General features: G+C 36.1%; 1 protein-coding gene across 4 annotated transcripts in view; it reads left to right on the top strand.

Annotated features, from left to right (window-relative positions):
• rhea (Talin_middle and talin-RS domain-containing protein rhea) overlaps window positions 1–12,392 on the top strand; it is a 771,509-nt gene extending 759,117 nt beyond the window's left edge. For all 4 annotated transcript variants that reach the window (XM_090388755.1, XM_090388752.1, XM_090388753.1 and 1 more), the window contains exon 60: window positions 11,732–12,392. In XM_090388755.1, the coding sequence (XP_090244881.1) occupies window positions 11,732–11,989 (258 nt within the window). In that variant the 3' untranslated portion in view covers window positions 11,990–12,392. The remainder of the gene's footprint in view (window positions 1–11,731) is intronic.
• The last annotated feature ends 1,371 nt before the right edge of the window (window positions 12,393–13,763 follow it).

Below are 13,763 nucleotides of genomic sequence, written 5' to 3'. Positions count from 1 at the left end.
TCTTTTTTTTTTGCAAGAATTTCGTGTGCATGAATTTATAGTAAACAAACACCTATATATTTTTGCAACTCGACCCATATAATCAAATTGTCGGAACGCATTACATTAAAATATATACTAATAATACCTCGATCAGCGCGGTTTCACATAGCGCGGTATTTTTTTGGCACGAATTAACCGCGCTATGTGAGGTATTCCTGTATGTTTGAAATCAAACATTCTTTATTGTCCTTAAAGGAAGTAAACTGACATCCCCCCCCCCACACTTCTGATGAAGCCTATGGTTAATATATTAAGGATTGAGAGGGTTCATGTTGTTTTTCTTCATTTCAGGTCCTAAAATTTATTAAATCAGCTCTAATATGTACTGTAGACTTTTCAGTTTTATTTTTATTCTATTTTTGTTTTCCCCATATGTTTATCTCTCTCAGCCCTTCAATACGGGCACATATATGCAGCAAGGGGACCTCTTAGTGATACTGCTTGGCTTCCAGATTAGCATCACTGGAATCCATCGCCCATACCTTGATTCCAGGATTACATCATTGGAATATGGCATGTGCATTCATGCATTGAAACTCAGAAAGGGGGGGATCCTAATGGGTGAGGAACCCATCCCTAATACACTGCTTTGGCCTCCTGCTTCGACAAGACGGGGGGGGGGTCCTGGACCAGCCTAACTGGGATCAGTCAGCAGGTGGTTTTTACTGCTAAGATCAACTGCATTTCAGTAGATCTCCTTCCCCTCAGTCCTGAAACAGGGTCAAGACTTATTGGAAATGTGGGTATGATGCTCCAAGCAAACTTGACACTCCATTTCCCCACACAGTACTTGCTAGTTTGCAAGTGGGCATTCCCTCATTGGGCTCCATTGTGAGTGAGATGCTTAGGTTATCAGAAATTTAATTTAGTTGTTTGAGTAATTTAAGTCATTCTCTTTCTTCTGGAGCCTCAGCCAAGGTCCCTGCCTGATTAGTTGATACAGACAACAACAACACTGGAAAAAGATATAGAACTGAAATACACCACCGTCAGTAACACCACTTTTCCTCATTCTCCATTCCACTGGAGAGTGGACAATTGGGAAAATGTCACCCTTCTTCATGCAGAAATGATTAGACTGGTGTTCGAGCCCATGCCCACCAAATACGGAGGATGCGGAAAGGTTAGGGAATGACCACCGATATCCCCGGAGCAATATGGCCTTAGTTGCTAATGCTCCTAAAAACCAAATAACAAACAAACAACAACAATCATGCAGAAAGGATTGTAAGGGTTGGCAGGATATCCAAACTCTGTGAAAAGACTGCATTCTGGAGATCTTTTAGTTGAAACTTCATGTCCAAAATATGCCCAGCAAATCCTGAGAACCACATCAATAGGTGGAATAGCTATCATTATAACCCCACATAAAATTCTGAACTCTTCATATGGAGTCACATCAGAGTGGAATCTTCATGTTTCTGAAGAAATTTGCTCTGAATTTAAAGACCAAGGAGTGACAACTGTCAAGCAGATATCGATACAAAAGGATGTATCGCCCCTACTCAAGTTCTTGTCTTTAAATTCAACATCCCAGAGCTTCCAAGTTCCAGCAAGGCTGGCTACTTAAACTGCCCAGATTACAGCTACTCGCAAGCAGCCTGTCATGGTAACTCTACCTGTGCTCTATGTGGTACCAAAGACCATGAGAGCAAGGAATGTTCTGCTTCAAAGCCAGTTTGTGTGAATTGCAAAGGAGAGCACCATGCATACTTGAGAGTATGGCAGTAGTGGAAGGAAGAGAAAGAAATTCAAAAACTGAAACCAGAACTGAACATTTCCTACCAAGAGGCGAGGAAACACAACCAACCAGTATATAACGGCAGGTCTTCATATGCCCAGAAGGTTTCTTGGAAGGGTAGCATCAGGTTACAGAAATTATTACACTACCATTAAAGTCAATTATTCCCGCCACACACTACTTACTAAGCTTGCAAAAATCTGCCCAGAAGGACCAATCAGCTGCCGCTCCTATATTTATGCCTGCTAATGCTCCCTCAGTACAAAGAGTGATAGATATAAGATTAAAAACCTGAAGTACCCTATAACAGAGGAAAACATGGATATTGAAATAAAGGTGGTAGTTCCAGACGATTCGGTCTTGGAACTTTTTGCCAAGGAAGAAATGGACCCAGGACAGCATCGTACTTCCCCAAAAAAGAAAAACCCAAAACCTAAAAAAATAAACCCTCAGACCTTCTGAAGCTGACTAATGGATCCACCAAGCTCCACCAAGTAATGACTAAATTCTTACAGTAGAATTGTTATGGATTCTGGCAAAATGCAGATAAAGGCATTCCTGCAAAAGCAAGGCACTCCTTCAAAAGCATGAACCAGCCTGCTTTTTTGCATACAGGAGGTTTATCTAAAAACAAATGACTTCACCATTTGTAAAATTACTATTATTTGTAAGGACAGAATTGTGAATGACCCTGCCCAGAGAGGAGTTGCCATCCTCGTGGGCAACCAGACCCTATTTCAGCCTATGCTACTCACAACCAGAATAGACTGTAAATTTGCCTTACAGAGGGATTTTTATTAACAGTCTGCTCATTTATTTGCCACCTGGGATTGACATCCCCCAAGAAAGACCTTTGTAATGCAGTTGTTTCCTCTTGCTTACTTCTTGGGGATTTTAATGGACATAACACCTTGTGGAGTAGTGCTGACATCATTGGAAGGGAACAAGTCATAGAACATATGCTCACTGACAATGACATTCCCCTTCTAAATTTGGGAACAAACCACACCAGCCGACCGGGCTAGCCGAGTGGGTAAAGTACCTGCCCGGCATCCCAAAGGTCGCGGGTTCGATTCCCGCCTCGGGCTTGGATCAAAGTACTGCAAAAACCTTGGGAGGTGCAATATGGCCACAGAAGCCGATGCGCCAACAACTATCAAATCAAAAAAAAAAAAAAAAAAAAAAAAAACCACACCTCTTATTTGTATGGTTTCTGCAATTGATCTTTCTCTCTGTTCCCCTTCTCTTCTCCCTTCGCTTACTTGGGAGGTGGAGGAGAACCCATATAGAAGTTATTACTTCTCCATGATAACCTGCTTACATATTGGGAGAGTGTGTCTTCCTTTTAGCCTATCCAGGTTGTAGATTAATCGGACTGACTGGAATACCTACCAACGGGCCAACAGCTGGAAAATTTTGCCATCTCTGCAGCCAGTCAGGAGCCTATCAATGATGTAGTCATGTACATCAGAGAAAGTATTGTTAATGCAGCTGCAAGCAGCAAAAAACAAAGCCTGCGGTATATTTTAAAAATATCCCACTACAGCTAATTTCATAGCCTTTAAACATGCTAAAGCACATTACATCCGACATCAGAGCCAAAAGGAATCCTGGATCTGTTTTACTTCTTCTAGTACTTGGGCAACCAGTTGTATGGTCTGGAACAAAATCTGGAAAATTAAGAGAAAATATAGAGCACCCTCCTCATCAGTCCTGGAATATAAGGGATGAACTATTGCAGACTCAAGTGCAATAGCCAGTGCTCTTGGGGAAGCATTTTCTAGAATCTCAGCAACATCATCTTACTCCCCAGAGTTTCTAGTCCTTAAACACAAACCTGGGAAACGGGCTCTCAATTTTAATAATGGGCAGTTTACCATATATGAGCTGAATCCCTATCCTTACAAAGGCAAGTGTTGTTGGACCAGATGACATCCATTACAAAATGATTAAACAACTTTCACCAAAATCCATGGACCACCTGCAGTTCCTATACAACAGAATCTTTCTTAAAGAACAGTTTTTTTGGACAACTGGCAACTATCCTTGCTTTTGCTAAGGATCCCAAAGAGCAGTAGGACAGGCTGTGCCTAGCTGTTGTGCAAGATATTGGAAAGAACTGTCAGCACTTGTCTTTTATGGTACTTGAATCAAATTACCTTGTGTCCATATTCAATGTGGCTTCCGAAGAAAGGGGTTGATTTAATTAAAATGGAAATATCAATTCATAAAGCTTTGCTAAAAAGAGAATACAGTCAGTTCTGCTATAATGTGCATTTTAGCAACATGAATTTGCTCCAACACGACTGATACATTAGGGAACAATATGAGTATAATGCGATTTTCGCATTGGCTCATGTGCGATTTCGTCTGCAAATAACACCAGGTAAACACAAAATCCAGCACCAAGCTGAGCGTAGTAACCTGCAAGTTTATGAAGCTTAAAAAATGTCAAACATCAAATATGTGAGAGCTACATTTTACATTTACTGTAGTTGTAGTGGTCAGAGACACACCATTGTCATTTTCTCTATTCACAAGATAACAGGTGATATTGTAGGCCGACTCATGTTTTCAGGACATCACATTTTTCTGTTCAAACAGAAATTTCATGAGGCGTGATAGCGTAAGCAGAGGAGCACGTTTCTGGAGGTTACTACATAAAGCAATTTGCAGTTCCCAGTTTATTGGGCTTTTCTGTTAGTGCAATATAATTATAAATGGATAGTAAACTCAATCTTATTGCATTTGTGGTAATACTGATAGCATGAGTTTTGTGGGAATTGTGTGGGTTTTTACATTATTATGGTGAAATGTGTTTCCCCTTCCATGAAATCTACACTCATATAAAAAACAAATAAATTCTCAGAATCTTCTCTTCATTCCTATTTTTTAAGCTTCGTAACTTGTTACTCCGTATCTCATTTATGCAATTTGTGCATGCCGTATTCATCGTTATTGACTGCTGATCTTTTTCACTGTTTTAAATTTTACAATCCAAAAAAAAAAAAAAAAAAAGTCAGTGAACAGAAATATCAATTAGTATGCATATATTACAGTACAGATAGTTCTCGACTTTACAAGTTATTTCATTCCTGGTGTACACTCGTAAAGCGGGAATTTATTTCCCATAGACATAATGTTAAAAATAGGGGTTACGTTATCAACAATGAAATTAGTTAGCTAATTAGTTTATATTTAAACAATGATTTATTTCTCCAAAGAAATGAAAATGTAGCCTGTAAAATCAAGCAAATTATAATAATAGAGAAATTATTTATGACTTACAAATGTTAAAGAATGTTTATTCTTCATCATCGTCATCATCGATTAAATGCACACTCGTTGATCACTCATTATTGGCTCGGCACTCATTGGTTTGTTGCACAAGGAGTCTTCTTCTTCAGAAATGCTTCAAGAGGTGTTTATTTCCAAGATAACCTTCTCTTTTCTTTATAAATTTCAATAGCATGCATAAGCATTTTTTAACAGAACGCACAAATTGCCAACTAACACAATTTGCATGGAATAACAAGTTTAGGAAGCTTTAAAAAAAAGGAATGAGGAGAAGATTCTGAAAATTTATTCATGTTTTTTATACAATTGAAGATTTCAATAAAGGGGAAACACATTTCACCATAATAACATAAAAAACCACACAATTCCAGCTATCAGTATTTTTGCAAATGCAATAACATAATAAACCGGAAAGTGCAAATTGTTTTTATTGTTTTATGGTCGTGACTTCCAGAAATGTGCTTTAGAAAAATATCACAAAGCCGTTCAAAATTGGTTCTTATAACATATGATAATGATGAAAGTGTAGTGCATTTTAATGATTTGAATTGGTAACTAATACAATTTACACTATAGAAACCTCCTTTTAGGGAGTTATATAGCTAAATTTTGAACTTCCAAGGTCGTGGAATGAATTACCAAAAAACAATGTGTTATTGGATTCACATTACGATATTTTCGCAATACGATGGTAACGGATTAATATCGTAAAGTGGGGTACACTGTATTGTATAGCTACGCTCGTGGTTTGAAATGCAGTATTTATGAATGTTTAACATTCATTTTTTGCAATTAATGTTCATATTTTCGATACTTAAAAAAAAAAAAAAAAAACCAAACAAACCTGTGAACTCGTAAAGCGAGAACTGCCTATATTAATTAAGCTATGTACGTAAACATACATAGTCTCTATAAATACAAGGTATCTTGTCAAGATAAAGTGCTATATTTACTATAAGTGTAATATTTATTTATTTATTAGAGATTGAAGATGTTTAACCTGTGTTAGCAATTTTATTGGGTTTCTGGCTTTTTTTGTTTTTGTTTTACTTTCCAGACTGAACATTTTTTTGAATGCTCTGCCCCTATCCTTATTTTCCCCATAAGCCCTGTGTTTTTAATGTGCGAAATACCATAATGTGCAGATTTTTAGGAACACACATACTGTGTTATAGCAGAACTGATTGTACTTGGTGTCCATCTTCTTTGATTTGAAAAAAAGCTTATGGCACAACTTGGAGCTTTGGTATTTTAAAAGATCTTTATCTTTATAACCTCAGTCTGAAAAGATCATCTTTCCATTAAGTAAAAAACTTTTTTGTTTATTCCAAGTTCAAGTAGGACCCACCCTCTCTTGGTCCTTTTAGGAGGAGGGAATACCACAATGATCTGTTTTAAGTACAGTAATACCCCGAAGTTACACAATAGGCGGGTCCGACGAAAATTGCTTAAGTCGAATTCGCGTAAGTCGGGGTACAACTTTGCATATAAATACATATAAATTTTGGCGCCTCCGTAGCCAGGTGGGAAGGAGCAGCAGTGCGTAGCACACGCTTCTTGATTAGACCGGGGTTCGAGCCCGTCACCACCAAATACGGAGGATGCGGAAAGGTCAGGGAATGACCACCGCATATCCCGGAGCAATATGGCCTTAGTTGCTAATGCTCCTAAAAACCAAATAACAACAACAACATATAAATTTTGTTTAATTGGGACCAAGGACTAACAAAAACACTAGTTTAGAAGAAAAATATATAATAAAATTGCAGTTCTTTATACATATTAATACAAAATATGTATTAAAAAAATAAATGAGTTACGTAAAAAAGTTATTTCGATGTCGATGGCTTCATAAAATATAACAAATTCATCTGATGACACAGCGCCTTCTTTTTTTCACGCAGAATTTCTTCAAGCAAACTAATAATTTTTTTATTCCTTGCTTTGTAGCTATAACGTGTTCTTCGTTGGAGTCTGTTTTCTAAAAATTTTAAGCCCTTTTCAATTGTGCTGAGACCTTCTGTCAAGCTTACAGTTGTCATGTGCTTTTCTGGTGGAACTGGGTCTGAAGTGTCGGATACTTCAGTGATGTTTTGCTCACACATCTCTATGAGCTCATTCATTGTCAGCTCCTGACTATGTGAATCCAACAGCTCGTTGACATCATCACCATTGACTTCCAAATCTAATTGTCTGGCAAGATTAACAACTTCTTCTATCACATGAGTGACATGATCAGCTTCTGGCGTTGTTTTTGTCTCGTTTTTGAAAAAAAATGGACAAAGTTTCTTCCAGACACCATTCAATGTTTTTTTGTGAATTTCATCCCAAGATTCTTCAATGATTCTTACAGCATCTAAAACATTGAATTGTTTCCAAAAGTCTTTAACAGATATCTCACTATTTTGTCTCATAGCTTCATTCAGACATGCAAACGAATGCCTCGTGTAGTAAGTCTTGAATGTTTTGATGACTCCCTGGTCCATCGGCTGAAGCAAGCTGGTTGTGTTTGGAGGCAAAAACACAACTTTCACACATGGGTCGAAATTAATTAGGGTGGCAGGAGGGTGACTGGGTGCATTGTCAATAAGAAGCATCACTTTAAATGGAATCTGTTTAGATTTGCAATAACGTTCGACTTCGGGTATGAAGTGGTGACCAAACCAGTCCTCAAAAACAGAAGCTGTCACCCAAGCTTTATGATTTGACTTTCAAATCACTGGTAAGCTAATTTTAGATATATTTTTTAAAACTCTTGGGTTTTAGGAGCCATAAATTAGGAGAGGTTTTAACTTGCAGTCACCAGCTGCATTCCCGCCAAACATCACTGTCACTCGGTCTTTGGAAACCTTAAAGCCTGGAAAGTTTTTTTTTTCTTCACACACGATAAAAGTTCTTTTAAGCATCTTCTTCCAGAACAGGCCAGTCTCATCCATGTTAAATACGGTTTCACTGCTATAATCACCTTCTTCTATCACAGCCTTGAGTGTCGCAGGAAAAGAAGACGCAGCTTCTTTATTGGCACTTGCCGCTTCTCCACTCTCCGCGATACTGTGCCAGTTACAGCGAGTTTTAAATCGGTTGAACCAACTGTTACTAGCTACAAAGTTTTCATCTTTGCCTGCCTCCCCAGCTTCTTCTTTCAACCTCTCAAAAATCAGCTTAGCTTGATAACACACAGTGTTCTGATTGACTGAACAATTCTTCACTTTTACTTGATTATCACACCATAATTTCAGCATTGTTTCCATCTCAGCAATAATACCATGACATTTACGAATTATGCTTAAGTTCAAGGACTAAGCATTTTTCACCGCTTCGAGAATTCTTTCTTTATCTTTTATGATTGTTCTTATTGTGGATTCTGGTAGCTCAAACTTCTTTGCCAATTCACAAATTTTCATTCTGCTATCAAAATCCTTTAAATGGATTTTAAATGGATAATGTTAAGTTTACATTCCAAAGATATCATTTTCCTTTTCTTACTAGGTGCAGGAGAATCAGATTTACTTCGTTTGAATGACAGTTTTTTTAAGGGTTTAGAAAACATATAACAAAACAATCTTTACTTTCGTCGATCGTAGAATTGTAATTGTGCACGTAGAGTTCACGCAAAACGCGTCCAATGTGTATCACAGCGGGAGAAACACTGAGGGGTCATTTTTCATATGCCATCGTTATACAGCTCGACTGACGCAATCGTTTTCTCTCGTGAAAACAATGTAATTTCCAACAAAAGTTGAGCACGAATTCGAACGCACACATATAAATATGACAGTTGGAATACAAATTCTTGTATATGTGTGCAGCTCGTGCAGCAGCAAAGTTGAATTTTGTTCATCTTTCGCTCTCACTCTCTGCCGTTGCAACGTATATCGATAGCATATGAAAAACGACCTTGAAGATAGTGGGCGGCAGTGTTGCCAAACGAAAAAATCAAGGACCGCGTAACTCCGAGTTCGCTAAAGCCGGGGTATTACTGTATTACACTTTTTGCCCTTAAAGTAAACTCCATTACCGAATAGATTCCTCCAACCATAAATAGTGCACTCTATGTTGATGGCTTCAGCATATTTTCCTAGTTATGCAACATGAAAATTATCACAGGATAACAGCAACAAGCCATTAAATTGCTTTAACTCCTGGGCAATGGCTTCAGATTCTCAGTGCAGAAGACAATATGGATGCATTTTTGTCACAAGCATAACCTTCACCCTGAAGGTTATGCTTGTGACAAAGCACCATCCCAGTAGCAGAGACAAAATTCTTGGGACTTGTATTTGACAAAAAAGTTGAAATTTCTCCGATATAATTGTCATCTACACATAAAGTGCATGAGGACTGAACATTCTCCGTGCTCTCTTTCTTCTACTTCTTAACGTGCAGACAATGTATTTTACTCCATCTATATCGCACACTTGTGCAATCAAAATTTGATTTTGGGTGTCAAGTTACCAGAAATAGCATCCTTTGGTGGCTTGACCCCCTCACCATCAGGCTATTCGTATTGTTACTGGTGCATTCAGAATATCTGTCCAAAGTCTGTATGTGGAAGCAAATGAACCATCCTTGTTGCTTCGATGAAACAGTTCTCTCTACAGTATGCTTTTAAGCTGAACTCCCTGCCCGACCAACCCATACTGACATCCCTTGAGCCACAATGGGAAAATCTTTATAACACGCATCAGACTGCTAACCATCCATTAGGTTTTTTGTGTCCAAGAACTACTCAGAGAGCTTAACATCACTGTAGACAAGGTTGCCTGATCACTAAAACAGCCCCTTCCATTCTGGCATACGCAAAATCCCTTAAGAACTGTATGAAGTCTGATACCATGTCTTCCCTCCATCTTCAGCTCTATTCAAAACATGGAGCTGAACATTCTGACTTTTTGCCAGTTTACAAAGACGACTCAGTTGGATTTGCTAATGTCTTTTCAGATACTACTATATCTGAGCAGATTGTCCCCCCCCCCCCCGAATGCAGCACTTACACTGCAGAGTTGCACACTAATTAGCCTTGGTCACATAAGAACTTGCCAATACTAATAGCTTATTATATACACCGATCCTTTGAGTGCACAGCAGGCTTTATCAACAATAAGGTATACTACTCATCCAACTCTGTTCCAGATTCAGCACATGAAATACATTCTCTACGAAAGTGGATTTGATATCCACTTCTGCTAGATCTCCACCCAAGTCGGAATTAGCAGAAACAATATGGCTGATACTGCAGCCAAATCATCATCCCCAATGAATAATTTTGGCATGTCAATCCCCTATACAGACTACAGGCAAATAATCCATAAGCTATATTCGCAGTGGTAAGATTTGTGGCATTGGCAGGTAACAAACAAACTATATCAGATTACGTCTGTAATCAGACTATCGCAGTCTAGTCTGCGCAGGAATCGTAGAGAGTTCTTACACATTCCTTTCTGCTGAGGGCTGATAACTCTCTTATTTGCAATCAGTGTGGCACTTTTATCCATCAAGCATGTTTTAACTGAATGTACCAATTTTAAAAATATTCGTTTTACTGCTTTTAACCATTTTACTGAGGCTTATACACTCAGTCAGATTTTATCTGACAATGATCATGTGTCAGCAGTTTATAATTTTTTACAAACTATTAATGTCTCTATGCCTACATAAAATAAGGCAATTTATTTTTACTTAAATATTGCCTTATTTCATTCTATATGTAAATTTTTTTTGACGAGGTAACCTATTTAAAATGTTACCGAAATCTTTGTTTCTTTTTGAAATTATGACTTTCACCTGCATATCTCAGTAGTTTTTGTACCATAAAACCCCAGTGAATTTTGTTTCAACATTCTGATTGCAGTTTCCATTAAGAGAGTATTTTCTAGAATTATTGAATAGCTTGGTTCATACCTCTTCCTTTAGTTCCCATTTCTTGACTTGTAAGCACTTGTAATCAAAGTTGTCATGGCACAGAAACAAGGCTACCCATCTCAGGGATTTATGAGATATTGAAATGCTGTCTCCCCTTTAAAATTGTTATTTTCCATGGCCTTGTGGTTCCTGATGAGATGAGGCCCTAGCAAATGAGCTCTTTATATTTTATTTCTATTCTGTATTATTTAATTTTTTTGTATCATGTTTTTCAAAAATTTAGCATCTTTATAAAGTGCTAGCTGCAAAGGTGACGGGAATGTCTCATAGCAAGCTTTGTTTATTTTCTTAAGTACCTTCCAAATGTTTTTCTGATTTTTCTGTTATGCAGTATAAAATGTATATTTTACACTACATAATATTTTAATTCCTACTTATATTTTCCATTCGTGTGATATATATATATCATAACAATGTGTGGGAAAGTGGGGGTGAAACAAAAAAGCAATATATTATTTATGATTGCCTATATGCATTCATTATCGCATTTTCCTAACTTTCTCAGCTTTGATTTTATGGAAAATGGAAATAATGTTGAATGACTACACTGTATTATGTAATATTCTTTAAAAAGGGAATACTTCAGAATGCTTAAAGGTACTTCCACCATTCTGGTAACATTTTATTACTGTTAACAGTTTTTTTCTCTCTTTGAAATTAAAAGTTTAAGTTTTGGTTGCTTGAATATGAGGTATGCAAATACAGTTGTTTTTGTTTCTGCCTTTTTAGGAAGCTGGTAATGCAGTAAAGCGTGCAACAGATAACCTTGTAAAAGCTGCAAAACAAGCAATTGAACATGATGAACAGCGTAGTTTAGTTATCAATAAGCGAATGGTTGGAGGAATTGCTCAGGAAATTGTTGCTCGTGAAGAAATTTTACGCAAGGAGCGAGAACTTGAAGAAGCTCGTGAAAAACTTGCTGCCATCAGAAAAGCCAAATATGGCAACCGGTCTCCTGATGAATACCAGGGTTATGGTTCGCCATAAAAGTTTCCATTTTGTGCCTTATACTGCTCACTCTCTGTACATCCCATTTGTGATTTATGTAGTCTTAATCTTTTTTTAGTTTCACAAAGCACGGAATTGCTTTTGTTATTATGTACATTTTCGGGAACCCAAGCTAACATTTATTTTACGTTGTATAGACAGTTAATGAATATAGACAAATATTTTTACATGTAAAAATTGTTGAAAATTCAATTATTACTTGGCTCACACTACCAAAAAAAAAGAAAGAAAAAAATAATGAGAATGTAAAATAACTTTGGTCACAGAATTTTATTTGTGTAAAAAAAAAGTCTACTGTTAACCTCCTAGTACTTCTATTACTTTGTTATAGATATAATATATATATATATATATACACACACACACACACACACACACACACACACACACACCCCTCTCCATCTCTTACACACATCCATTGTTGTGATAGTATTACTAAATGAAAATTATAATGATATTGCTCATAAATAATAAAAAATCTCTCTTTGGAGGCATTAATAATTTACCAAATAATTCTTTAAAAAGAAAGTGCCATGTTTTTTATAATTGCTTCTTTTGAAAATATTACCTTATATGAGAAAAGTCAGCTGTTCTATTCAGTGGTTTGTTTCATTTGCTATATAATTCTCAGTCTTCCAAGCATGATAATTCCCTGTACATAAAAAATTATATAATTACAAAATTCAGGTGAAACTGAATAACACTCATCTACTAAATGCTTGTAGTTAAATATATGGTGCTATTTATTACCAGCACTGATTTGTAGCAAAATTACTTCAGGGAAGATTATACTTGTTGAAATTATATATATATGTATGTAGACACATCAGTGAAATGAAATTTCCTATTGATATTATATTCCTATAGAATATTTCTATATGCTGAAAGAAATTCCACAAGTGCAACAAAATATGAATAAACAATCAATAGGAATTAATTTTTATAACTTTTACCTTTAGACTATATGCATTGTATGCATATATATGTATAGAAATTGTAAGTGTACACCTCTGACTAGATTTTTTAGCCTTGTATTATATGGTTACAACATTTTTTATTGTTAATACAGTTTGTACTGTAGTGCAATGTAAAAATCCTTTTAAGAAATGTAGTTTAAAGATGTTTAAATTATTTTTTTTTTTTTTTTTTTTTAGAAATTATCAATATATGATATATTTAAAGATTTCATTTTTAAGATATCTTTAAATTTTATGTGGGAATAAAAATGATATACATTGCTGAAGGCACTGTATATCATTTACATGAGTTTATTTTACATACTTTTATATTTTGTTTCACTTATTTCATTCTTGTTTTATGAGTGTGATAATTCAGATTAAGTATGTGGTTCAAATATCTCATGCATAAACAAAGTTGTAAATGATAATTCCAATAAGCACAATGTTTCATATGCCATTTTAATTTTTACTTCATTAATGAATCATTGGTTTGGGTGTAAGTGTTTTTTAATGTTATAGTATTCAGATCATGTTACTATTTTGATTAACATTCTATGTAGTTTTGACTTTTTTATTAGAAAATTACTATGAAAAGCTGGAAAAATGTATAAAATCATCAAGGGTATATTTGCCTTGTTTTCAGAATTGCCCAACTATTAACAGAATGAACACCTTGTTATTTTTTGTTTTTTTTTCATATGGATAAGACAGCTCTCGGATGATACATTTAGCGCTTAAAAATTATTCACTCTTTTAAATAAGTGAATTTCATTTATGAAATGAAAATAAACCAA

The sequence above is a fragment of the Mastigoproctus giganteus genome, chromosome 14 (assembly GCF_048544385.1).
Source record: "Mastigoproctus giganteus isolate SK-2022 chromosome 14, ASM4854438v1, whole genome shotgun sequence".
NCBI lineage: Eukaryota > Metazoa > Arthropoda > Arachnida > Uropygi > Thelyphonidae > Mastigoproctus > Mastigoproctus giganteus.
The sequence above is the reverse complement of the archived record's forward strand: the minus strand, read 5'-3'. Positions and strand labels throughout refer to the sequence as shown.